This window comes from Pristis pectinata, chromosome 5 (assembly GCF_009764475.1).
Source record: "Pristis pectinata isolate sPriPec2 chromosome 5, sPriPec2.1.pri, whole genome shotgun sequence".
In the NCBI taxonomy this organism is placed as follows: domain Eukaryota; kingdom Metazoa; phylum Chordata; class Chondrichthyes; order Rhinopristiformes; family Pristidae; genus Pristis; species Pristis pectinata.
In genome coordinates, this window is record NC_067409.1 from 9,848,183 (window position 1) to 9,874,745 (window position 26,563).

Below are 26,563 nucleotides of genomic sequence, written 5' to 3' on the forward strand. Positions count from 1 at the left end.
TTGTGCATTGTGCTTTGAGATCCCATACCTCCCAAAGCCCAAAATAGCTAATAAAGTTCTTTGCAGTTAAATTCCTACTTTAATATGGAAAATACAACAGCCAATTACATACAAGCTTGTTTCTATTTATTCATTACATTTTCTATTTGTGGGCATCACTACCAAGGCCAGCATATATTGCTCATCCCAAGCTAGTGTTCAGCCACCTTCTCAAATCCCTGCAATCTGTGCAACAAATGTTACTTTCAGTATAGGTCATGCAGTTGGCACATGCATTTAATCCCATGTAGGTAGCTATATGCACGACCTATACTGCTTCCTTTGCTGAGGTGTTGTGTATCTACTTGAATATTACATCAGCTACATGACCGCTTCTGATGTGTAGTGGATCCTGAAAACAAAAAATGCTGGAAATACTCAGCAGGTCTAACAGCACCTATGGAGAGTCCTGATAAACTGGCTGAGACATTGACTGTCTTTCTCTCTACACTGATGCTGCCTGACTTGCTGACTATTTCCGGCATTTTGTTTTTGCTTCAGATTTCCAGCATCTATAGTATTTGCTTTTATGATGTGGGCTTTCTCTTTAACACAGCAGATAATAAGTAGTCACTATGAATCCAGTTACAGGGTGGTTATTTCTCTGTCATCAAGTTCAAAGCCACCAACAGGATAAATGTAACTATGCCTTTAAGATTGTTTTCTATCTGCAGTGAAGTGTCACCTTGAAACAGAATATCCAGTCTTTCAGATTTGTATCTCCCACCTCACAATTGCACTCAACAGTGTCCAGGCCTAATCTATTTCTGTTTCTAGAAATCTGGGAGGTTCTTCCAGTCTCTGTCAATCATTCATTTCTCTGGAACAACAAACATATGAAGCACCAGCACAAGTACACTCGATCAACGCCATTAGAAGATCATCTGATTTCATTACCACTGAGCTGTACTTTTAAAAAATGTTGCCTGGATTGGAAGACTGGCCTGTTTTCCCTGGAGCAAAGGAGGCCAAGGAGTGACGTGATAAAGTAGATAAGACTATGCGAGGCATAGATGGGGTAGATAGTCAAAATCTTTTTCCCAAGGTCTGAGTATCAAATTCTAGAGGGCATAGGTTTAAGGAGAGAGGCATGAGTTTTAAGGGGGACCTGAGGGGTAAGTTTTCTCAATAGAGAGTGATTAATACCTGGAACAAGCAGCCAGAGCAGATGGTGGAATCAGGTACAATCACAACATTTAATAGACATTTAGACAGACACCAATAGGCAAGGCATGAAAGGATATGGTCCTAATATCAGCAAATAACTTAGTGTTTTTTCTGACTTTAAGACTGATAGCTCATAGAATCATAGAAAGGTAATTTGTTTATTATTGTCACCTGTGCCGAAATACTGTGAAAAGTAAGAGAGTCATACAGCATGGGAACAGGCCCTTCGGCCCAACTAGTCTGTGCCAACCAAGATGCCCATTCAAGCTACTCTCATTTGCCAGCATTTGGCCCATAACCTTCTAAAAGCTTTCCTATCCATGTATCTATCAAAAGCCTTATGTAAGTCCATGTACTCCACAACAATCACATTACCATTACTTTACCAAAATTTTCTAACAGACTGGGTAAACATGATTTGCCCTGAACAAATCCATGCTGACTTGCTTAATTAATTCACATTCCTCCAGGTGACTATCAATCCTGTCCCAGATCAATGTTTCCAAAAGCTTTTCCACCAGTGAAGTTAAACATTGCGCTGTAGTTGCTGGGCTTTGTCCTTATTCCTCTAGCACCATCCCATTATCAAAGGGCATTGAAAGATTTCCTCCAAAACATCCCTGAAAATCTGAGGATCCTGGTGACTCATCTACTTGTTCAGGCAATTTTTTTAATATGTCCATACCATCAACTTTTAAAATATCTAGTGTTTCAACGATCTCCTTCTTCGCTATTATTTCAGAAGACCCTGGTGAAGACAGATGAAAAGTACTCATTTGGTAACTTATCACTGCCTTCAGTATCCATGAGCAAGCTCTTATTTTTGTCCTTAATGGGCCCCACTTCTCCACACCTTTACTATTTATATGCCCATGGAACATTTTACTGATACACCCTCTTTGCCTCCTTAATTTACATTTTCACTTCTGCCCTGATTCTTCTGTAATCAGCCTGTTTCTCACTCATATTTACAACCAAACACTTGTTATAAGCAGCCTTGTTTTTTTCTTTATCTTCCTCTGTATCTCTTCCATCATCCACAGAGTTCTGGATTTGTTCTTCCTTTTCTCCCCGTGGGATTGTGCCTCAACTATACCCAAACTAACTGTTCATTAAAGGCAGCCCATTTTTCTATAGCTTTGCCTGTCAACTTTTGGTTTCAGTTTACCTGGCCCTGATCCACTCTCATCCCATTGAAACTGGCCTCCCTCCAAACAATTATTTTTACTTTGTAGTTCTCCTTTTCCATTTCTATAGCTATGACATTTTGTTATCTTACCATCTTTCCTGACTCTGACTATGTTTGCTGGTGCATCTTTATGCTCTACCATATGGTGGTAGAGGCTGATACAATAGGCAGGGAATAGAAGGATACAGACCTTGTGCAGCCAGATGGGATTAGTTAGATTGGCATGATTGGCACAGACATTGTGGGTTGAAGGGTCTATTCCTATGCTGTAATATTCTAGAAAATGAGAATAACTCACAGGACCCCAGCACTATCTGCTGGTCAGCCACCTCTCCTTACCTGCTTATGCTAAAACTGCAGTGTGATCACCTCCCTAAACACACCATCCACAGAACTCTCAGCCCCAGAGATGCACCACAGCACCTCTAGCCATTGCTCCAACTCAAAAGTATGAAGGTCAAGCTGCTGCGCCTGGCGACACCTCCTGCATATGTAGTCATCCAGAAAATTGGAAACATCCAAAGTCTACATTGTGCAGGATGTGGATTCTTCTCAGTTGAGTTGCTCTGCCAAGCCTCACTCTCTTATAGTGAGTCAGAAAAGACTCAGCACCCACTTACTGACTTGCACCAATATTAGACTATTGGTCGAGAGCTAAAGTTGTGATTCTCACACAGACTCTACTCACTGAAGCCCCCTTACTTACCAAACCCCTCACTCAGAACACTGCTGTACTCCAAGAAAAATGCACCTAGTAGCTCAAGAAGATATATACAGTTCTATTCTTTAAATATGATGTGTGGGGATTCGTGACTTGTTTGTTGCCAGTTTGAACTTATGTAACTTATGTAAGATTATAAATACATTTTTTAAATGCATCTCATTAAATTAGAGCTCATAAACTTTCTTTTTTCAGCTCCAGAAATCCTTGAAGGGAAGGCCGTTGGTCCTGAGACAGACATTTGGGCTGTTGGTGTGGTGACTTTTACAATGTGAGTTCCGAGAAACACTTGTAGTAATTGCGCCCACGTAATGGCGCAGCTAATAGAAAGCTGCATTACAGTCCCAGTGACCTGGGTTCGATCCTGGCTTCCGGTGCTTTCTATGTGAAATTTGCACATTCTCTCTGTGACTCTGGGTTTCCCCAAATGCTCCAGTTTCCTCCCACATCCCAAAGACAAGGTTAATTGGCCCACTTTAGATTGCCTTTGGTGTGTAGATGAGTGGTAGAATCTTGGGGGAGCTGAAGGGAATATAGGAAGAATAGAACATAGAATATAGAAAAGCTACAGCACAATTCAGGCCCTTTGGCCCACAAAGCTGTGCCAAACATGTCCCTACCCTAGAAATTACTAGGCTTACCCATAGCCCTCTATTTTACTCAGCTCCATGTACCTATCTAACAGTCTCTTGAAAGACCCTATTGTATTAGCCTTCACCACCGTTTCCGGCAGCCCATTCCATGCATTCACCACTCTCTGAGTTAAAAACTTACCCCTGACATCTCCTCTATATCTACTCCCCAGCACCTTAAACCTATGTCCTCTTGTGGCCACCAATTCAGCCCTGGGGAAAAGCCTCTATCTACCCTATCAATACCTCTCATCATCTTATACACCTCAATCAGGTCCCCCCTCATCCTCCGTCTCTCCAAGGAGAAAAGGCCAAGTTCCCTCAACCAACTTTCATAAGGCGTGCTCCACATTCCAGGCAGCATCCTTGTAAATCTCCTCTGCACCCTCTCTATGGCTTCCACATCTTTCCTGTAGTGAGGCGACCAGAAGTGAGCACAATACTCCAAGTGGGGTCTGACCAGGGACCTATACAGCTGCAGCAATACCTCACGGCTCTTAAATTCAATTCCCCGATTGATGAAGGACAATACACCATATGCCTTCTTAACCACAGAGTCAACCTGCGCAGCCGCTTTGAGCGTCCTATGGACTCGGACCCCAAGATCCCTCTGATCCTCCACACTGCCAAGAGTCCTACCATTAATAGTATATTCCGCCAACATATTTGACCTACCAAAATGAACCACGTCACACTTATCTCGGTTGAACTGCATCTGCCACTTCTCAGCCCAACTCTGCATCCTATCTCTGTCCCTCTGTAACCTCTGACAGCCCTCCAAACTATCCACAACACCCCCAACCTTCGTGTCATCCGCAAACTTACTAACCCACCCCTCCACTTCCTCATCCAGGTCGTTTATAAAAATCACAGAGTAAGGGTCCCACTACAGATCCCTGAGGTACACCACTGGTCACCGACCTCCACTCAGAATACGACCCTTCAACAACCACTCGTTGCCTTCTGTGGGCCAGCCAGTTCTGGATCGACACTGCGATGTCCCCTTGGATCCCATGTCTCCTCACCTTCTCCATAAGCCTCGCATGGGGTACCTTATCAAACGCCTTGCTGAAATCCATATACACTACATCTACTGCTCTCCCTTCATCGATGTGCTTAGTCACATCCTCAAAAAATTCAATCAGGCTCGTAAGGCAGGACCTGCCCTTAACAAAGCCATGCTGACTATTCCTAATCATATTATACCTCTCCAACTGTTCATAAATCCTGCCTCTCAGGATCTTCTCCATCAGCTTACCAACCGCTGAGGTAAGACTCACCGGTCTATAATTTCCTGGGCTATCCCTACTCCCCTTCTTGAATAAGGCAACAACATCCGCAACCTTCCAATCTTCTGGAACCTCTCCCGTCTCCATGGGCGACACAAAGATCATCGTCAGAGGTTCCGCAATCTCCTCCCTCGCCTCCCACAGCAACCTGGGGTACATCTCATCCGGTCCCTGTGACTTATCTAACTTGATGCTTTCCAAAAGTTTCAGCACCACCTCTTTTCTAATATCTACATGCTCAAGCTTTTCAGGCCGCTGCAAGTCCCCACTACAATCCTCCAGATCTTTTTCCGTGGTGAATACTGACGTATTCATTAAGTACCTCCGCTATTTCTTCCAGATCCATACACACTTTCCCACTGCTGCACTTGATAGGCCCTATCCTTTCACATCTCATCCTCTTGCTCTTCACATACTTGTAGAACGCCTTGGGGTTTTCCTTAAGCCTGCCCGCCAAGGCCTTCTCATGTCCCCTTCTGGCTCTCCTAATCTCTTTCCTAAATTCCTTCCTTTTAGCCTTGTAATCCTCCAGATGTCTAACATTACCTAGCTCTCTGTACCTTTTGTATGCTTTTCTTTTCCTTTTGACTGGATTTATTATAGCCTTCGTACACCACGGTTCCTGTATCCTATCATGACTCCCCTCTCTTATCGGAACATGTCTATGCAGAGCTCCACACAAATATCCCCTGAATATTTGCCACATATCTTCCGTACTTTTCCCAGAGAACATCTGTTCCCAATTTAATCTTCCAATTTCCTGCCTGAGAGCCTCATAATTCCCTTTACTCCAAGTAAACACCTTTCTAGCCTGTCTGTTCCTATCCCTCTCCAGTGCTAACGTAAAGGAGATAGAATTATGATCACTATCACCAAAATGTTCACGCACTGAGAGATCTGACACCTGACCAGGTTCATTACCCAATATCAAATCAAGCACAGCCTCTCCTCTTGTAGGTCTATCTACATACTGTGTCAAGAACCCTTCCTGAACACACCTAACAAACTCCACCCCACCTAAACCCCTCACTGTCTGGAGATGCCAATCGATGTTTGGGAAATTAAAATCCCCCACCACAACAACTGTTATTCTCACACTTTTCTAGGATCTGCTTCCCTATCTGCTCCTCAATAACCCTGTCACTATTGGGCGGCCTATAAAAAACACCCAGCACCGTTATCGACCCCTTCCTATTCCTAACCTCCACCCACAGAGACCCCATAAACAATCCCTCCACAACGTCCACCTTTTCCGCAGCTGTGACACTATCTCTGATCAACAGTGCCACTCCCCCACCTCTCTTGCCTCCCTCCCTGTCCTTCCTGAAACATCTACAACCCAGCACTTGAATCAACCATTCCAGCCCCAGAGCCATCCAAGTCTCCGTAATGGCCACAACATCATAGCTCCAAGTATCGATCCAAGCTCTTAAGTTTATCCGCCTTGTTCACAACACTCCTTGCATTAAAATAGACACATCTCAAACCTGTCTGAATACGTCCCTTCTCTATCACCTAATAGAATTAGTTTAATGGTGTTTTATAGTCAGCAAAGACTCAATTATCTAAGGGGCCTCTTTATTTACTGTATTACTATGACTCTAATGCACTAAAGGTCAGATGTCAGTACATCTGACCTCTTGCTCCGCCCTTAGGCATACCACTGAGTCAGTTTAAGCTGAGGGACTGAATATGCTTAGTGTCTGGGTCCTCAACTTTACATGACTGACATATGTAGGCATTTAAATGGGTAAATGGCGCACTCTCATTCAAATGAATGGGACTGCTCACCAGCTTGGAAAAGGCAAGTGGTTAATTTTTCGAAAATTTAATTAATATTAATGTTTTTAATTAATTTACATGAGATAAATATGGTCTACATAAATTTATTAACATTGATTATTACAAGATATTTTTTCAATTTTATTATTTATTTTGACGGGTTTTAAGTGTTTCTGGTCATCAGAAATACTTAGAAACAGTTGAAAAGGCCAGAAGCTGGACAATAGGTTCCACTGCCTGAGGAATATTCGACACTCGCTACAATTCTGCTTTGTGAGAAAGCTGCAATTGTGAGACCTCTAGTTTGTTTAAACCGAAGCAGCCGCAAAAGGTTAGTGTGGCTGTTGGAAGTGCGTGAGAGGGGGTGCTGAACTCAAGGTGCAGGTAACGCATGATTCCAAGCCATCAGATGGTAAAAATTCAGGTGAGATACTGGATGGTCCCCACCATCTGTGGGGCAATCCAAGTCAAGAGAAGCAGTTGTAACAGCCAATGAATTTTTTTTGGCATGGAATAATTTCAGTGGCAAAAAACCCCTAGTGCCTTAGATTTGGTGAATTTCTGACCTCAGGGAAAGAACAGTGGACAAACCAGGACTACTTGCTGGGGCGTTGACAATGATCGTTGCATCCTCCCTGGTCACAGGAGTGGTACCAGAGGATTGGAGGATGGCAAATGTTGTTCCGTTGTTCAAGAAAGGTAATAGGGATAATCCTGAGAATTATAGACCAGTGAATCTCATATCAGTGGTGGGCAAGCTATTGGAGAGGATTCTTCGGGACACGATTTATGACCATTTGGAGAAGCATAGTCTTATTAGGGACAGTGAACATGGCTTTGTGGGGGGCAGGTTGTGCCTCACGATCCTAATTGAGTTTTTGTGGAGGTGACTAAACAAATTGATGAAGGTAGTGTATGTGGTGTTTTGACAAGGTTCCCAATTGTAGGCTCATCCAGAAAGTCATGAGGCATGGAATTCATGGAGACTTGGCTGCGTGGATTCGGAATTGGCTTGCCCACAGAAGGCAGAGGGTGGTGGTAGATGGAGAGTATTTTGCCTAGAGGTCAGTGACTAGTGGTGTTCTGCAGGGATCTGTTCTGGGACCACTGCTCTTTGTGATATTTATAAATGACTTGAATGAGGAAGTGGAGGGATGGGTTAGTAAGTTTGCAGATGACATGAAGGTTGGCGGTGTTGTGGATAGTGTAGAAGGTTGTCGTAGGTTTAAATGTGACATGGACAGGATGCAGAGTTGGGCGGAGAAGTGGCAGATGGCGTTCAATCGGGAAAAATGTGAAGTAATACACTTTGCAAGATCAGACTTGACAGTGGAGTACAAGGTTAATGGCAGGATTCTTAACAGTGTGGAGGAACAGAAGGATCTTGGGGTCCATCCATAGATCCCTCAATGTTGCCACACAAGTTGATAAAATGGTTAAGAAGGCGTATGGTGTACTGGCCTTTGTAAGCCTGGGGATTGAGTTCAAGAGCCGCGAGGTAATGTTGCAGCTCTATAAAATTCTGGTTAGACCACACTTAGAGTACTGTGTTTAGTTCAGGTCACCTCATTTTAAGAAAGATGTGGAAGCTTTAGAGAGGGTGCAGAGGAGATTTACCAGGATGCTGCCTGGATTAGAGAACATATGAGGAAAGGTTGAGCGAGCTAGGGCTTTTCTCTTTGGAGCGACAAAGGATGAGAGGCGACTTGGTAGAGGTGTGTAAAATTGAGAGGCATAGATAAGAGTGGACAGCCAGCACCTTTTTCCCAGAGCAGCAATGGCCAATACCAGAGGACATCTGTTTAAGGTGAGTGGAGGAAAGTTTAGGGGAGATTTCAGTGGTGGGTTTTTTTTTTACACAGAGAGGTGGGTGCCTGGAATGCACTGCCAGCAGTAGTGGTAGAGGCTGATACAATAGGGATAGTTAAAAGACTCTTAGGTAGGCACATGGATGTAAGAAAAATGGACGATATAGGCTGTGTACGAGGGACGGGTTAGATTGATTGTGGAGTAGGTTTGTATAGGTCGTGGGGCCCATGCTGTGCTGTATTGTCTACTTCTCAGTAATAGACTATATGCTAGTTACCTCAGGCAACACTCAACAGCTGTCCACAGAGTAGCAACTTGACAAAAAGCAGATACAAATTGAAATTCAAAAAGATCCCCAACCAGAAATGTTTTTCCATTTGCTTGTAGGCTGAGTGGAGATTGCCCTTTTAGGTCTGACAAAGATTGTGACAAGGAGAAGAATATTCGGAAAGGGAAAGTCAAGTTAGGGCGATGCTATGCTGATCTGTCTCAAGGGGCAATTTCATTTCTGAAGAGCACATTATGTCTTAATCCAGGGTAAGTCTTCTGTTTATCTTGCTCTTGATTCCAATCTGTAATTGTGCAGGAAGGACAACTTGTGTTTATATAGTACCTTTAACTGAACAAAATGCCCCAAAGCACTACAGATATGAGTTATCAAATTGAATACTTTCATTTCAGATATTGGGGAAAATGCAGGTTTTAAAGAGCACCTTAGAGAAGAGGTAGTGATAAGATATTTATTTGTCATGTACATCGAAACATGAGGCAGAGATTTAAGGAGGGAATTCCAGATCTTATTTCCTTAGCAACTGAAGGCAACGATGAGCAACTAGAATTGGAAACAATCAAGAACTTGAAGAGGATAGAAATCATTAGAGACTACACAGGGTGGGGATGAGAGCATGAAATAAAGAAATAAGGATGTTAAAATGTTGGAAAAACAAATAAAACTGCAGATGCTGGAATCTGAAACAAAATCAGAAATGCTGGAGAACTTAGCCAGTCACACAGCATCTGTGGAAAGAAAAACCAATCAATGTTTCCAGTGGAAGACTTTTCATTAGAACTAAGAGAGAAAGCTCAGTTTTCCAGCTTTCTGTTAAAATATTGGCATTTTTTTTAAAACCAGGAACTGGTGTGGCTCAGACATGTGGGTGAATGGGACTTACTGTGATTTAGGCATAAGGCAAAATTTTAGAATGGCTTGCTTACATGATATAAGGAGGCCAGCCAGGAGGATGCAGGTATAGTAGTCCAGAGATAACAGAAGTGTAGATGAAGTTTCAGTAATACACAAACTGAGGCAGAGGCAGCTGAACCCTTATAGCTACTGCAATAATTCAAATTTTATTTACTGCAGAACTTGTTAAATGTCTATCTTTAGTTTTTCATGAACTAATAAGTACAGCTAGGGGTAAACTGTTCCTTTTAAATAGTAAGCAGTGAATCTGTCTCAAAACATATTGAAATGCAGTAACCATCATTAAATGAAAGTACCAGCAAGCATTTTTTTTGTATATGTCGTACACCACAGGGGAAGGCTGTGTGCCTCGGAATGTCGGTCATTTTCATGGTTCCAAGAGGACACAAGGATGAAGCTGAGAAATTCATCAGTTTCCTTTCAAACAGCAAAGCTCAGGAATTACCTAAAACAACGGGAGAAGCGGAGGCTGCTTCTGAGTACAAAGCACGAAGTGCTGATACTTCAGTCATAAGAAAAGAAATAAGTAAAAGAATCTTAATGATGTATTTCACCTTAATGTTTTTAACTTTGGGATAAATCTAATGGAGATATATTGTCAAGTAAGGTAGGTTTGTGTTGTATTACTGCTTTGTAGTTGGTCCAATTTATTGATTAGTAAATTAGATGTGTGCCACCAAGTCATTCATTTTAACTACAGTATTGTATAAAAACTTATAAGGCATTGGTTTTACATTATATAACAGAAATTTCTTCTCTGTTCCCCTTCACCTTTGCTGCCTTACTTGGCAGAATGCTGAACTGTTTGCACAAACAAGGAACAAAATCCAGGAGTGGATGATTCTGTTGAGATTATTGTTAGAAATATACTTGCTACATGAAATATTTGGAAATATAGTCTTGAAAATGCATGGAGGTAGTCCATAAGGTCATCAAAAAATTAAAATTAGGACATTGCAAAGCTTCAACCATTTATAAGAATTATATCCATACCATTCCTGAACCACAGTTGATAGCTTCAAGGGTAAATTTAAACAAGTGAACTATCTTTATAAGATAGCCTAGCAATTACAACCTTAGATGTATTTTAAAAGCTACTCATTGTATTGATCACAAGGTATTTCTGGATAATAGAAGGCTCCATTTAAGCACTTTTAGGCCTGCAGAAAGACTTCTGCATAGCTCTCATATCATGATTTTAGTATGACTATGTCGTGGAGATTGATTTATTTTACTTATTTGCTTTTTTGTTTTGTTTTACAAAGGTCAGCATTTTCAAGAAATATCTAATTTTTGAAAATAAAATTTTCTCAACAGAGCTGCCTCAGGGATCTCTTACTCCTACAATCTAGATGTCTTTACATAGAGCAAAATCTGTTTAAGAATGCTTCTAACTAAGAATGATTTAATACAACCCTATTATCTGCATGCAGTTGCAAATATTGTAAGTGTGGAAGTGTTTTTATTCTTTTAATAAAGCTTTGCTGTTCAGAAATTTCACAATTAAAATTTGAGAAATATTGTAAGAACGTAAGAGATAAGAGCAAGATCAGCTTAGACGGCATCTCAGATCTGCTGCACCATTAAACAAAATCATGACTGATCTGATCTTGGCTTCAACATCATTTTCCTGCTCGTTACTCATGACTCTCCTCTTCAGCTTTGAATACATTCAACGAATCTACCGCTACCACTCTTCTGGGTAGAGGAATCCAATGACCTGTAATTCTCGGAGAAGAAATGTATTCTTATCTCCATCTTAAAAGGGGGTCCCAGTATTCTGAAACTTTGTTTCCTAGTTAGATATTTTCTTAGAATATTTCAATAAGATCACTTCTCTTCCTCCTAAATGCCCAACCTTTCCTTGGGAGACAAATTCTTCATCCCTGAAAGCAACATAGTGAACCCTTGCTGAACTTGCTGTAATGTCAGTATAACTGTTTCTGCAAACATGCTGAGTGTTTCCAACATTTTTTTTATTTCAGATTTCCAGCATCTGCAGCATTTTTGTTTCCCCAGTTGCCTTCTTAGTTATATGCTCTACCTGCATGTAATTCAAGTCTTTCATGCATGAGCACATACAGATCCCTCAACACTGCAGGCTCCAGTCTCCTTCCACTTAAACAATATTCTGCTTTTCTGTACTTCCAAAGTGGATAACCTCATACGAGAGGACAAAAAGGTCTTAATTTTTTTTATTATACATACATTAATTCAAGTGATGTGGATTTCACAGGCTGAGCCAGCACTTAATTGCCCATCCCTGGCTGCCCTTGAGAAGGTGGTGGTGATCTGCAGTCCTTGAGGCATAGGTATACCCACAATGCTGTTATGGAGACAGTTCCAGGGTTTTGACCTAGAGATGCAGGACAGTGATATATTTCCAAGTCAGGGTGGTGCGACTTCAAGATGGTGCTGTTCCCATGATTTTGCTGCCTTTATAGTTCTAGCTGGTAGAGGTCATGGATTTGGAAGGTGCTGCATAAGGAATCTTGATGATTTGCTGCAGTGTATCCTGTAGATGGTACAAACTGCTGCTATTGTGCGTCAGTGGTGAAGTGAGTGAATGGTTGTGGAGACTCTGAAGTGGGCTGTTTAAGTCCTATAAAGGTGTCAAGTTTCTAGAATGTTGTTGAAGCTACACTCATCTGGGCAAATGGAGAGTTTCTGTCTTGCACAATGAATAAACACAACATTCTAGTTTTCTTCCCCAGTGAATTTCTTTATACCTCTGAAAAGGCCATGTTTACATAGGTAACCAGATAGCATCACATTGAATTCCATCTCAAATAATATATAAAATTCAGACAATCACATGATAGAATTATCCTTCTACTTCAATACTTCATATTCACAAGCAAAGAGTAATGTTTGGAAATCCGCTACTTTAGAAATTATATAGGTTGAAACGTGCTGACCCATGTCTGGTTCCTTCTGCCATTGGTCCAATCATGATCACTTCCCCATTTAAAAAATGTCACAAGATACAACAGTTTTTTTTTGGAGTGTACGTCATTAAGTATCTAACTACAATTTCAACAGTTAATTCTGTATTTCAGACAGGGCTAATTAGTATACCAAGTAGTAAGACAGGCAAAGTCAGCTTCTCTTTTCTATCAAGAAACATTCCCTAATAAAAGTGTCCTGTGTACAGACAAACTGGCAATCCATTATTTTTGATCAACAAAAATACACCAACACAAAAATAAAATAACTTTGGAAAAGCAAGTTAAGAGATATTTTCATTCTTCCTACTTCATTTAATTTGTTGGAATAGAAGTTCTGAAACAAATGGAATGGAGTTTGGAACCAGTTCAGTTCTGTAAGGCTGTTGCCTTTTTGATTTCCTGTAATAACAAAAAAAAATAAATGCAAAGAACCAGTTTTTCTTCTAAAATCAGTGATGCACAAGTCAATATACTTTTGTTTTAATTGTTCTCACATAAATCCACTTCATCTTTGCTGCACTGTGTAATGAATTGACCTGTACGATCAGTTTGTAAGACAAGCTTTTCACTGCACCTTGGTACAAGTGACAATAATAAACCAATAATAAACTAATAATAAACCACTGGGACCCTTGAGGTTCATTTTGACGCAATTCCTCAGTGTTTAAAATTATTTAAACACTTCCTCTTCACCTTAAGGGAGATTTACAAGGAACTGTTTTTTGTTTGCACAGTGTGGTAGGTACCTGGAACACACTACCAGGTACATGGTGGAAACAGATACAATAGCACATGAACAGGCAGGGAACGGAGAGATATAGACCATATGCAGGCAAGTGGGATTAGTTTAAACTGGCATCATGGTTGGCACAGATATCACATTCTATATTCTCCAGTGCGTTTGAATTCTCCATTATCCTTCCTGCACTTGCTGGGTTTGAAGTTTAAACTTCCTGAAAATCAAAATCAGCTACACTCATTTTCCCTCTAACTGACCGCTGGATTCCCTCAGTGACACATGCTTGCCTGATACATCAGCTTGAGTTTCATCATTATCTCTTTCCAGTGGAAAGAAACTGGCCATTCACAAGGAATAGCTGCTCTGATCATGATTTCCAGCACCCATTTTAACAGGGACTCAACTTCCTTCTTTAGGGACTGGGACTTCCCTCATTCAGACAATTAGCATGGCCTTTGCATATACTTCACTGACGAAGTTCATCTTTCTCGTCAGTAGTTTGATGCAAGGCCAGGTGCTCACTGAGGCCAGTCATTTGTCCTGAGCACACTAATCAACTTACATCTAAAAGACAATTATATCTCAAATTCTGTAATACACAAAGCATTTAATTTTTTTTTAAGACGACTGCTACTTAACACTGGGAACTGGTGAAAAACTGAAACTTCAGAAGTGCCCAAAATTAATCTTTTTTTGACACCATCCCCTCAATATCCTTCCAGAATTCCAAAAACATCTAATTGACCTTTTGGCAGCATTTTTTTTGGAAGGTTTGCCACTACAGTGGGAGATCTTGACAGGGCCATGACCCAATCTGAATAACTGGCATTTAACATTGCAATAGCTGCTGTAAGAACATTGGATTGGAACCCAGATTGGTTCCTTCTTGCCTTTTTGGATCAGAACAAACTGATGAAATAAATGCAATTCAACATTTAGCCTTGTGCACTACACCCAGATGCTTTGCTTATTTCAGGCTGTGACCATCAAATTTGTTTTTCCAATTTATAGGAAGATCACTTGTTCCCACTAGTGTTAACACCTTAAAAGTTCAGTAAACAACCTAGTCAGTGTTAACAAAGATCAAATACGCAGTTGATCTGTAATCAACTCACCTCAAGAAGAACCGATCTCAACTGAGAATAGGCATCCTCTAAATTATCATTAATTATTACCACATCAAACATACCAGGCTCTTTACCTGCAAAATAAAAAAAACATACACAATATATTTACGATTCTGGTCTCTATAGTTTCAGACTTTTTTTTGCCATACAAACAAAAATTCTAGTCCAGAGAGTCCTGATGCAAGGTTTCAACACAAAATGTCAACAATTTCTTCCCTCACAGATGCTGCTCGGCCCACCAAGTTCCTTCAGCAGATTGTTGCTAAAAATTCTGCTTTGTTCAGAGGGCACACAAGTTCTGTATTCTGTTGTTTTTTCAAGATAAGATTTCTTTATTAGTCACATGTACACTGAAACACACAGTGAAATACATCTTTTTGCGTAGTGTTCTGGGGGCAGCCCACAAGTGTCGCCACGCTTCCGGCGCCAATAGAGGCTTGGAAATTTACATCCAGTAATATCAAGAACATGAACATAAATGTCAGAAAATATTTTCCAGAAGTACTTACTGAATTCCATGTCCAATTTTGCTGCTAATAGTCTCCTTTCTAAACTTTCTGTAGACTCTGTTTTCCTTTGTCTCAGCCGTTCTTCCTAGAAATTTTAAAAAGTTTTCAACAGTTATGATAACGTTGTATTTATTTTGCATTGATTTGCTTGGAATAGGAATTTATTGTGAATTCAGTTTAGTCAGAGTGGTATTACATACAATTTTTTTTTGGAAAGATTTAGAAATATCTTGTACAGTTAACCAATATTTAGGCTTTAAATATTTGTGGAGAGTTTTCAGCATCTCTACTAAATATGAAATTCAATATCCATTAACACATTGTAGATTATCAGCTAAACAAGATTCAAGTTTTGCATTCTTTTTCTCCCCATTGGGACAGATAAAATGTTTCAAATGTACAAGTCAACCTGTAAATCAATGTATATGACAAGAAGTTCTAATTGCAAAATCCTATTCAATTCTCAATAGGTGACCACAATAGGGAAGGGAGGCTCAGTACTGTAATTCAGGTACATGGCTCACTGCAACTCACCCAGTCAATGTTTCAGACAACCCAAACCACTTTGATCCAAACTATATCAGAAAATTGCCAAGAGGTTTCAAGAAACCCTTATTAAAAGGAATCTTGAATAGAAAAAGTCACATACCAGTAGTTCTTGGCCCTCCCTTCCAAGCTGTTTTCAACTATCCGGTTTGGCAAAGAAATTATAGTACTTGTACCATGGAAGCAGGCCATTCAGCCCAATGTCTGCATATATATTTTGACTGATAAATTAGTGCTAAAGATTTTTCTATTTCAAGTTTTTATGCAACTTCCTTTTGAAAGCTATTTCCAACGTTGTTAGACTGATGAGCTTGTTCAATGCATTAGAACTGTTCTGAATTTACTGGAGACACAAGAGACTTTAGATGCTGGAATCTGAAGCAATAATCTGCTGGAGGAACTCAGCAGGTTGAGCAGCATCTGTGGAGGAAAATTGTTAGTGTTTCGGGTTGAAACCCTGGCACCTTTGACAATTCCTTCCCCCCACCCACCTCCCCACAGATGCTGCTTCCCCACTGAGCTCCTCCAGCAGATTGTTTGTTGCTTCAAATTTACTGCTGCATAACTCTAAAAATACTTAATGCATTAGCTTATGAAGAATCAAAAGTTTGGTTATGAAAAGACTATAAAGTTGTTAAGAGTTTTGATACAAGTCGGAACTATATTTGCCATTACCACACAGTCCCATGAAACAGCAATGAACCACTGCAGGACTGAGCTTCGAAAAGCAAGGGCATGACCGTGAGACCAAAAAACAAATCAGTGCAAATATTTTCATTTACCTAGTCAATAATCTTTATGATGTTTCCAATCAAGTGCTGCTTTGAGGGCATTTCACTCCATACTTGTAATATATATTAACAACTTGGATATGAATGTAGGAAGCATGACTAGTAAGTTTGTGGATGATATGAAAATTGGTGGTGTTGTGGATAGGAAGGAAGGTTGTCTATAGCAGGATATAGATCAGATGGAAAGTTGGGCGGAGCAGTAGCAGATGGAATTTAATCTTGACAGGTGTGAAGCAATGCATTTTGGAAAGTCAAATAGGTGTACTACATATAAATGGTAGAGCAATACAGAATGTTAATGAACAGAGAGACCCAAGGGTTCAAGAAAATACGATTATGCAAGGCTTAGACAGGGTAGATAGTCAAAACCTTTTTCCCCCATGGTAGAAGTATCAAAAACAAGAGGGCATGGTTTTAAGGCCAGAGGTAGAAGATTTGATGGGGGTCTGAAGGGCAAGGTTTTTTTGAACAGAGAGTGGTTGATATCTGGAACGTACTGGTGGAATTAGATACAAATCACTACATTTAAGAGGTAATTAGACACTTAAATGGGCAATACATTGAAGGATATGGTCCTAATGCAGGTAAAATGGATTAATGTCTACCAAAAGGTCAGCATGATTCTATGACATGGTCGGCCAAAGGGTGCCTTTCTGTATTGTATGACTATGACTCTATGATCTAGTAATGGCTTTCATGAAAAGCAAAACCTCAGCCCAGTGGCAACGCTGTACTTACTAGAATTTCAAATGAAGGAGGCTGAATGGAAAGGTAGATTGGGGACAAGTCTGTTTTCTTGATGTTCTTCACACCCTGCATGTCTATGTCAAGAATGCAGATTTGGTTTTTCGCTTGTACTGCCTGAACTGCTGCTTTACTGAAAGGAAACAAGTATTAGGACACGCAGTGACATTGTACCTAGATGTACTATTAAATTTACCAGAATAATTCCAAAAATTAAATTTTGACAGGTAGCACAGATTTGGTCAATATTCAATTGAACACAAAAGATTCAACGGTGATCAAATTGAGGTGCTTCATTCAGCCAATGTAATGAAAGTTTCTATACTTGAAACTAATCTCCTTTGATGGCGGTATGGGGGTGGGGGGTGGGTGAGTGGTGGCATGGAATGGGGGGAGAAATCCAGAAATATTTCCAGCTTTCTATCTGCTACAATTACTTTAAATCTTTGTCCACTGGTCTTTGACTCCTCCACTAAGGGAAATATGCCCATACTATTTACTCCATCTAAGCAAATCAATTTTATACACCTCAGTTAAGTCTCCCCTCAGCCTTCTCTATTCTAAAAGAGTAAAATTTTCAATATTTAATTTGAAATAACCAAAACATGGATATAGTCAACAGTGGACTAAACAAAAGATTACAGCTAACAGATTGTGCAAATTTTAGGGACTGTTCACTTAAAAGTGACTGCCCTTTAATGATGTTGATTGGGTTCAGAATCTATAGCATCAACCCAGTAAATCCCCCAGACTTCAAAGTTAAATAGTACAAACCTTGTTCCATACAGGTTGCCTGAGAACTCTGCACTTTCTATAAATTCTCCAGCTTCAATACCACGAAGCATTTCTTCCCTCGATACAAAATGGTAATCTGGTTCCAGAACAAAACAAAACACATAGGCAATAACACTTCTGCACAGACTACAATGCAGACCCACCAAAGCCTATTAAACAACAACCCAGTTTGAGAAATTATTCTGGAATACCTTCGGGTGTCACTAAAATTGGTAAAATCGGTTTATTATTGTCACATGTACCGAGGTACAGTGAAAAACATGTCTTGCATACCATTCATACAGATCAAGTCATTACAACAGTGCATTGAGGTAGTACAAGGTAAAACATTGCAGAATAAAGTGTTACATCTACAGAGAAAGTGCAGTGCAGGTAGACAATAAGGTGCAAGGTCATAAGAAGGTAGATTGTGAAGTCAAGAGTCTAATTGTATTAGGGAACCAGTCAATAGTCTTATAACAGCGGGATAGAAGCTGTCCTTGAGCGTGATGGTACGTTCTTTCAGGCTTTTATATCTTCTGCCCAATGGGAGGGGGAAGAAGAGAATGTCCAGGATGGGTGGGGTCTTTGTGTTGGCTGCTTTACTGAGGCAGCGAGAAGTATAGACAGAGTCCATGGAATGGAGGCTGATTTCTGTAACGTGCTGAGCTGTGTCCACAAACGTCTGCAGTTTCTTGCAGTTACGGGCAGACAGTTGCCGTACCAAACCTTGATGCATCCAGATAGATGCTTTCTATGGTATATCCACAACTAAGGCATTCTGTGCCATGTAAACTAAACAAATGAAAATCAGGGTTAATTTAGTCCTTTTTCTCCCTCAGAAACCATAAGCATTTGAAGAATTCTGGTCAAATTAAATTTTCTTAACCACCCAATGGAAATTACTATGACACAATACCAGAGCTAATGAAACCCATGGAGAATTTAAAAGGCAGGACATGTAACCATCTAAATGGGATATTAAAAGATATTTTTCATAATCCACAGAATCAACCCAGACCACAGCAACCTTCACTACTGAAGCAAGAACACTGATGAGAAATTTACAAATAATATTGGACACCTCCGCCTTGCAACTCAAGGAACAGGGACAGAGAATATTAACTAGGAACTTAACACAGATACTTAAAATGGCATGCATGAAAGTTAAACAAAATGGGTGCTAACCTTTGCCATTTTCTTCACCTGGCCTTGGATTTCTTGTTGTATCTGCAAAATAATTCTCACCATTAACTAAATGCCATTCGAAATACATATAATGCACCATACCAGTATTTCAAAGCCCAAGAGCCTTACTCAACATTTTCACATGCTGGTCTTCAAATTAAACTGTGTAACCAAACAGCATACTGTTCTTCTGTTCTATTCAAATTAAGAATTGGGATGTATATTACAATTTGATGACTATTTTTCAGTTTCTAGAATGACATTTTAAATGTGGCAGTTTAAAAGTATAATGCACAATTAAAGATTAAAAAGAGGGCCCAAGGGGTCAGTAATAAATTAGGCTTGGTGTTTCATTATAGATTGCAAATGATAAGCTATTCAGTAATAAGCATCTCACATCTAACGAGTATGAGGGATTTTAGTTCCCAATACTCAGGAATACAGCAGAATTTGGAATGAAGTAGCCAAGTTTTTTCCAAAAGTAGCTTTAACAGAGATAGGTCACAAAATGCTTAGTGCAAAAGCCAGAGTTTGTTTTGAATTGAAACAAGCAAGTCCACCAAAGTGGGGCAACACTTTGTGGTGCAGAAATGTGTTGATTGAATTTTGAAACACAGCATGAATAGTGCGATATATATTCAACTTGTAATGGAATAAATTCCAGTTCTGACTTGGGTTTTGACTGAAAATATATGAAACTGAGTATGCATGTCAGTTTGTATCTTACACCCTGCATTCTTTTATTGTATAATTCAGTATGCAGGAATTTGACGATATGAATTATCAAACACAAATTTGCAACAATGTTTTTTTTCTCAAATAAGCAACTCAATCCAATTTCACATATTATGTACAGAAATAGAAAGCATTTTCTGTATTTGCTTTTATGCAGATTCGTTCAAATTTTCTGATCAAATTTCTAATTCCAAGTTTCTGCTTGAAGAGTAACCTAACCAACTTTCATAGCTTTGATAGGGTAGGTAACAAAGAAATCTTCACTCAAATTAAGAAGCTAAGAACAAGTGGCAACCTAAACACTTAAAGTACATCCACAATATTTTCCTTAATAAAGTTACATATGAACAGGACAAAGAATCAACTAAGGGATTTAAAGAATTTGGGAAATAGGGAAAAAAGGGAATTTGCATGGGTATTAACTAAGGCAGACTCCAGTTCACTTAAATGGTTAGAAAGACAGGCACTTGTTTTCGGAGTTTAGACTGGAAAGTGTGATTAAAAAAAAACCTACTAACGTGAGACACTGAATCCAAAAACTCGTTCATACTCCTTGAGAAGTAGCTTCAGGAGGGTGCTCTTGCCTGCACCAGAGGGCCCACTAATTACCACAGGTCTTGGTCCTGCCATTGCTAGGAGAAACAAATGCATAGGATACTCAGAATTCCTCAAAGGGCTGGAATCCTCCAGAACTTTTATTGCAAATACTTAAACAAGATCGACAACAGTTCAAGGGAATCACTCCCTAGGTAGATTCAGTTTCTGTACTAGCAGTGTTGCCAATACAGTGAATGAACAAGAGTGTTTGCAACAGGATTGTTCCTGTCCCAATCCTTAGCAATCCTGCAATAATTCATCAAGCCATCTATACAGTGAGGTGTTGCACCAAGTGATTCATACATATGCTTTGGAGATTTGAAAGATGAGGATTCCATATATATGCAAATCCTGCACAAGTTTGGATGTGTCAAAAAAATTAGCTGTTACACTTCAATAATTAATTGAATATTTGAGGCTATTTACTGACTGGGAATTAGGTACTGAGGTTGCCCAGAGCAGTGTGGGCAGGATCCCAACTCCCAAAGAAAATGCCCAACACACAAGCATTTTTTGCTGCAATTCCCCAAAGCAATTCAGGAAGGTAAGTGCAGCTTCAAGGTATAATTTAATTTGAGGTATAGATCTAACAATTCATCAGCAGAATGAAAATCTAATACAGTGCAAAACCTGTTTCGTGGAACATGCCTCACTCTGCTCATTCAAGTCACAGAAAATTTACAACAAAGGAGGAAGCCATTTAGTTCATCCTCTCCATGCAGGTTAAAAAAAAGTGCTACCTACCCTAATCCATGCTTGCAGCACTTAGTCCATAGTCTTGCAAGTCACTGGTCTTCAAATACACACTCTGGTACTTCTTTACAACATGAAGAAGATTTCTGCCTCCTCCACCCCTTAAGGCAGCAAGTTCTAGGCACCTACCACCCTCAGGGTGAAAGAAGTTTTCCTCATCTCTCCTCTGACTTTTCTTCCAGTTACTTTCAATCTACAATCCGTGATTTTTGATCCCTCTGTTACAGGAAATAGATCCTTCCTGTGTATTGGTATTGGTTTATTAACGTCACTTGTACTGAGGTACAGTGAAAAACTTGTCTTGCATACCGTTCGTACAGATCAATTCATTACACAGTGCATTGAGGTAGTACAGGGTAAAAACAGTGACAGGATACAGAGTAAAGTGTCACAGCTACAGAGAAGTGCATTGCAGGTAGACAATAAGGTGCAAGGTCATAACAAGGTAGATTGTGAGGTCAAGAGACCATCTTATCGTACAAGGAAACCACTCAATAGTCTTATCACAACGGGATAGAAGCTGCCCTTGAGCCTGGTGGTATGTGCCCTCAGGCTCCTGTATCTTCTGCTTCATGGAAGAGGAGAGGAGAGAGAATGAACCGGTTGGGTGGGGTCTTTGATTATGCTGGCTGCTTCACCAAGGCAGCGAGAGGTATAGACAGAGTCTATGGAGGTGAGGCTGGTTTCCGTGATGTGCTGGGCTGTGTCCACAACTCTCTACAGTTCCTTGTGGTCCCGGACAGAGCAGTTGCCATACCAAGCCATGATGCATCCAGATAGAATGCTTTCTATGGTGCATCGATAAAAGTTGGTGAGTGTCAGAGGGGACATGCCAAATTTCTTTAGCCTCCTGAGGAAGTAGAGGCGCTGGGGAGCTTTCTTGGCCATGGCATCTACGTGGTTGGACTAGGACAGGCTATTGGTGATGTTCACTCCTAGGAACTTGAAGCTCTCAACCTCAGCACCATTGATGTAGACAGGTGCATGTACACCAGCCTCTTTCCTGAAGTCAATGACCAGCTCTTTTGTTGACGTTGAGGGAAAGGTGAGGGACACTATGTCACTAAGCTCTCTATATCTCCTTCCTGTACTCCGACTCATCATTATTTGAGCCCACTACGGTGGTATCATCTGCAAACTTGTAAATGGAGTTAGAGCAGAATCTGACCATGCAGTCATGAGTATGTAGAGAGTAGAGGGCTGAGGACACAGCCTTGTGGGGCACCAGCATTGAGAAAAATCATATCTAGGAGCCTCATCATTTTAGACACATCCCCTTTGGCCTCTATATTCCAAAGAAACAATCTCCTTTCATAGTTAAAAAAAATTACAGTTCTGACCTGGCAAATTTCTCAAATCTACTCTGCACTCTCTTCAGTGCAACCATATCTTTCCAGTAACAAAAAACACAAAATGCTGGAAAAACACTTACATCAGCTAGCATCTGTGGAGTAAGAACCAGAGTTAGTATTTCAGATCTATGACCTTTCATTAAAAGATTCAACATTTCCAGTAAATGTGGTGATCAAAAGTATGTGCCGTTCTCGGTTTGGCTCCTATTAGCCTAATAAAGAAAATCATCTCATAGGTTTTTTTTAAAATCACTGTATGAGCATATCCTCTTCCCATTAAGAATCTGTGGACATACAATCCATGGTCTCCAGTTCCTCCATACCGCTTCGTATCCTCACATTTATTGTGCCTCTCAAAATGATTTACCTCAGACTTCTCTAAATTAATTTCCACTTACTTTACTGCCCAATTAACAGTGCAATCTCTTCCCACTGTCTAAAGCTTTGCTCCCATCAACCACATGGCTAATTTTTAATATTTGCAGACTTCTTTATCATGCTCCCTTTGTTTAAAAGGAAGTCATTAATATGTAGAAAACATAGAACAGAACAGCACAGCCCTTTGGCCTACAATTTCTGTGCTGACCACGATGCCAATGCAAACTAATCCCATCTGCCCGCACATGAACTACATCCCTCCAGCCCCCCGCCTGTTCATGTGTCTGTTGTTAAATGATGTTATTTCCAAATTGGTCTACCTCCTGTTGCATCCTTTGACAACCTTCCCCACTATTCACAACTCCACCAATTTCTGTATCACGCATACTTAATAATCAGCCCAATGATAATTTTACCCCCAGTATTGATCCTTGTGGAAAACTTCTAGTCACAGACCTTCAGTCAGAATAACATCCCTCCATCACAACCTTCTGTTTTCTACGGCCAAACCAATTTTGAATCTAATCTACCAAGTTTCCATGGATCCGATGATGCAAAAAGCAAAACACGGAGTACTGAGTCCTGTGAAAACCCAATATAGTCGGAACATGTCAACCATCACTTTTGCTTTCTGCTGCTAAACACTTCTGAATCCAATGACATAGGCAAGAGATGGGTAGAGGTCCTGCGAAATTAGTATAGGAAGGAGGCTGAAGAGCAGGACCTCTAAAGGTAGTAATCTCCGGATTACTTCCAGTGCCAAAGCACAGACAAATGAGTGTGCAGGATTTCATGTTCTTGGATCATTGGAACCTTTTCTGGGGAAGGGGTGACCTGTACAAGAGGGATGGGTTGCACCTGAACTGGAGGGGAACCAATAGGTTTGTTAATGCTACTGGGGAAGATTTAAACCAACTTCGCAGGGGGAATGGGAACTGGAAAAACAGGTCAGTAAGTGAGGGAACGGGCAGGAGGGCTGATGTCAGGGAATGTAGTATTAGGCAGATTCCTGATAACAGATGTGATGGAATGAATGGTTTGAAGTGTTTGTACTTCAATGCTCGGAGCATTATGGACAAGAGCATGGATCAATACATGGAACAATGACGTTGTGGCCATTACAGAGACTTGGTTGAGGGAAGGACAGGAATGGGTGATCGATGTACCAGGGTTTCAAAGTTTTAGGAAGAATAGAGAAGGGGATAAAAATTATTGAGCAATCCAATACCAGAGGGCATGCAATTAAGGTGAGATGGGGTAGGTTCAGAACAGACGTGAGGAGTATGTTTTTTTTTACTGAGAGTGGTGAATGCCTGGAATGCGTTGCCTGATAGAGTGGTGGAGGCAAATTCATTTGGGGTTTTTAAAGAGGGGCTTGGATGGGCACATGAATGAGAGGAAAATAGAGGGATATGAGCATTCTGTAGGTAGGAGGGAATAGCTATGTTAGCACAACATCGTGGGCCGAAGGGCCTGTTCTGTGCTGTATTATTCCATGTTCCATGAATCCAATTTGGGACGTGATCTTGGATCCCATGATCTTTTACTTCGTTGACCAACACGTCATGTGTGACTTTGTCAAAAGCCCCCCAAAATTCACTTGAACTATGACAAATGCACTGTCCTCACTGACCTTCCTTGCTATCTCTTCTAACAATTGAGTCAAGTTAGGCGGGTCTCAACAAAGCCATGTTGACTGGCTTTGATTAATCACTGCTTTACTAACCGAAGGTTTATTCCATCTCTCAAAATAGATTACATTTATTTTGCCCATTACCAAAGGTTAGGCTAACTGGCTTATAATTACAGTTTAATCTTTCCTTTTTTAAGCAGTGATAACAGTCCTTCAATCCTTTGACATCATTCTTGTACACTGGGAGGATATAAAAATGAAGGTCATTGCCTGCACAGTTTCCTCCCTTGTTTCTTTGAACAGATGCAGATATTTCATCCTGCCTTGGCAATTTATTCACTTTCAAAGATTTTGAAGCGCTTAATACCTACCCACCTTTGCCCCTTCCCATCACAGAAGCCAAACTCAGCCAATTTGACTCACTTTCTGATATCAAGGATTGTTTAAGCACACTGGATACAACAAAGTCCATGGACCCTGACAGTATCTACAATGGCTAATTACCTCCCCATCAGAGAGCCCTCAGCAGTTACAAAGTGTTAGAAGCAATGGCCATCTCTAACAAGATACACTCTAATCACCTTTCCTGATATTTAATAATACTACCATGGTCCAGTCTACAACATCAATATCTTGGAGAAATTCACCATTGATGAGAAACTTGATATTGATATGATATGCTTGTTGATATGAATTTAATAAATTAACACTTCTTTATAATCCCTCAAATTGCTCCACCAGACATACCTCCACCTGAAACAACACTGAAACCTTCAGTAAGTGTTACATAACCCAAAATCACTCCATACGTTACAAACTTTGATATGACAAACTATTAACTGCAAAGCAATGTGTTAACGTAACTATGGGCTGAAGTAGTTAGTATTTCAAGCACCCACTATTAGGTTTCACTAAAATCCATCAATTAGTGGCACAACTACAGGTTAATAAATACAACGTTGTGGCAATCACCGAGTCATGGCTTTATGATGGATGTGATTGGGAACTGAATGTCCAGGGATACACAGTGTATAGGAAGGATAGGCGGATAGGCAGAGGGGGAGATGTGGCCATGATGGTTAGTAGTGATATAAAAATCGATAGAAAGGAAGGATATTGGGTCAGAGGAGGTGGAATCCTTGTGGGTGGAGCTAAGGAATAGCAAGACTAAAAGGACAATAGTAGCAGTCATATATAGGCCCCCTAATAGCAGTCAGCAAGTGGACGATAAGTTGCAGTTTGAGATAGAAAAAACATGCCAGAGTGACAATGTGAAGATAATTATAGGGGATTTTAACATGAAGGTGGACTGGGAAATCCAGAATGGCAGTAGTACTCAGGAGAAGGAGTTTGTGGAATGTCTAAGGGACATTTTTCTAGAGCAACTTGTTGAAGAGCCCACCAGGGGATCGGCTGTTTTGGATTGAGTGCTGTGTAATGAACCAGAGGTGATTAGGGAACTAAAGGTAAAGGAACCACTGGGAACCAGTGATCACAATATGACTGAGTTCAGTTTCAAGTTTGAGAAGGAGAAACTGATAACTGGTGTATCGATATTTCAGTGGAACAAAGGAAATTACAATGGTATGAGAGAGGAGTTGGCTCTAATTGATTGGAAGAGTAAGCTGGCTGGAGGGACGGCAGAGGAGAAATGGAAGGAATTTCTACAGGAAATAAGGAAATTGCAGGATAGATATATTCCAAGAAAAAAGGTTTTTAATGGAAAAAAGGCACAAATGTGGATAACGAGAGAGGTGAAGGCTAAAATAAAAGCAAAAGGGGCGGCGTACAAAGAAGCAAAAATTAGTGGGAAAACAGAAGACTGGGAAGCTTTTAAAAACCTGCAGAGAGAAACTAAGAAGGTCATTAGGAAAGAAAAGATGAATTATGAAAGGAAGTTGGCGGATAACATTCGAA

General features: G+C 40.4%; 2 protein-coding genes across 7 annotated transcripts in view; one reads left to right on the plus strand and one right to left on the minus strand.

The window, feature by feature from the left end:
* LOC127570499 (obscurin-like) overlaps window positions 1-10,393 on the plus strand; it is a 465,385-nt gene extending 454,992 nt beyond the window's left edge. The window contains exons 112-114 of the mRNA XM_052016136.1: window positions 3,312-3,387; window positions 9,016-9,165; window positions 10,166-10,393. Of these exons, the coding sequence (XP_051872096.1) occupies window positions 3,312-3,387; window positions 9,016-9,165; window positions 10,166-10,346 (407 nt within the window). The 3' untranslated portion in view covers window positions 10,347-10,393. The remainder of the gene's footprint in view (window positions 1-3,311; window positions 3,388-9,015; window positions 9,166-10,165) is intronic.
* Window positions 10,394-11,794: 1,401 nt separating this feature from the next.
* guk1a (guanylate kinase 1a) overlaps window positions 11,795-26,563 on the minus strand; it is a 43,835-nt gene continuing 29,066 nt past the window's right edge. The window contains exons 3-9 of one of the 6 annotated variants that reach the window (XM_052016142.1): window positions 20,452-20,565; window positions 19,198-19,240; window positions 18,011-18,113; window positions 17,231-17,369; window positions 15,156-15,240; window positions 14,635-14,720; window positions 11,795-13,179 (exon numbers count right to left, since the gene is read on the minus strand). In XM_052016142.1, coding sequence (XP_051872102.1) covers window positions 13,147-13,179; window positions 14,635-14,720; window positions 15,156-15,240; window positions 17,231-17,369; window positions 18,011-18,113; window positions 19,198-19,240; window positions 20,452-20,481 — 519 coding nt within the window. In that variant the 5' untranslated portion in view covers window positions 20,482-20,565 and the 3' untranslated portion in view covers window positions 11,795-13,146. Of the gene's footprint in view, window positions 13,180-14,634; window positions 14,721-15,155; window positions 15,241-17,230; window positions 17,370-18,010; window positions 18,114-19,197; window positions 19,241-20,447; window positions 20,566-26,563 lie in introns of all 6 variants that reach the window. The other 5 variants (XM_052016141.1, XM_052016143.1, XM_052016144.1 and 2 more) reach the window with 5 other exon arrangements.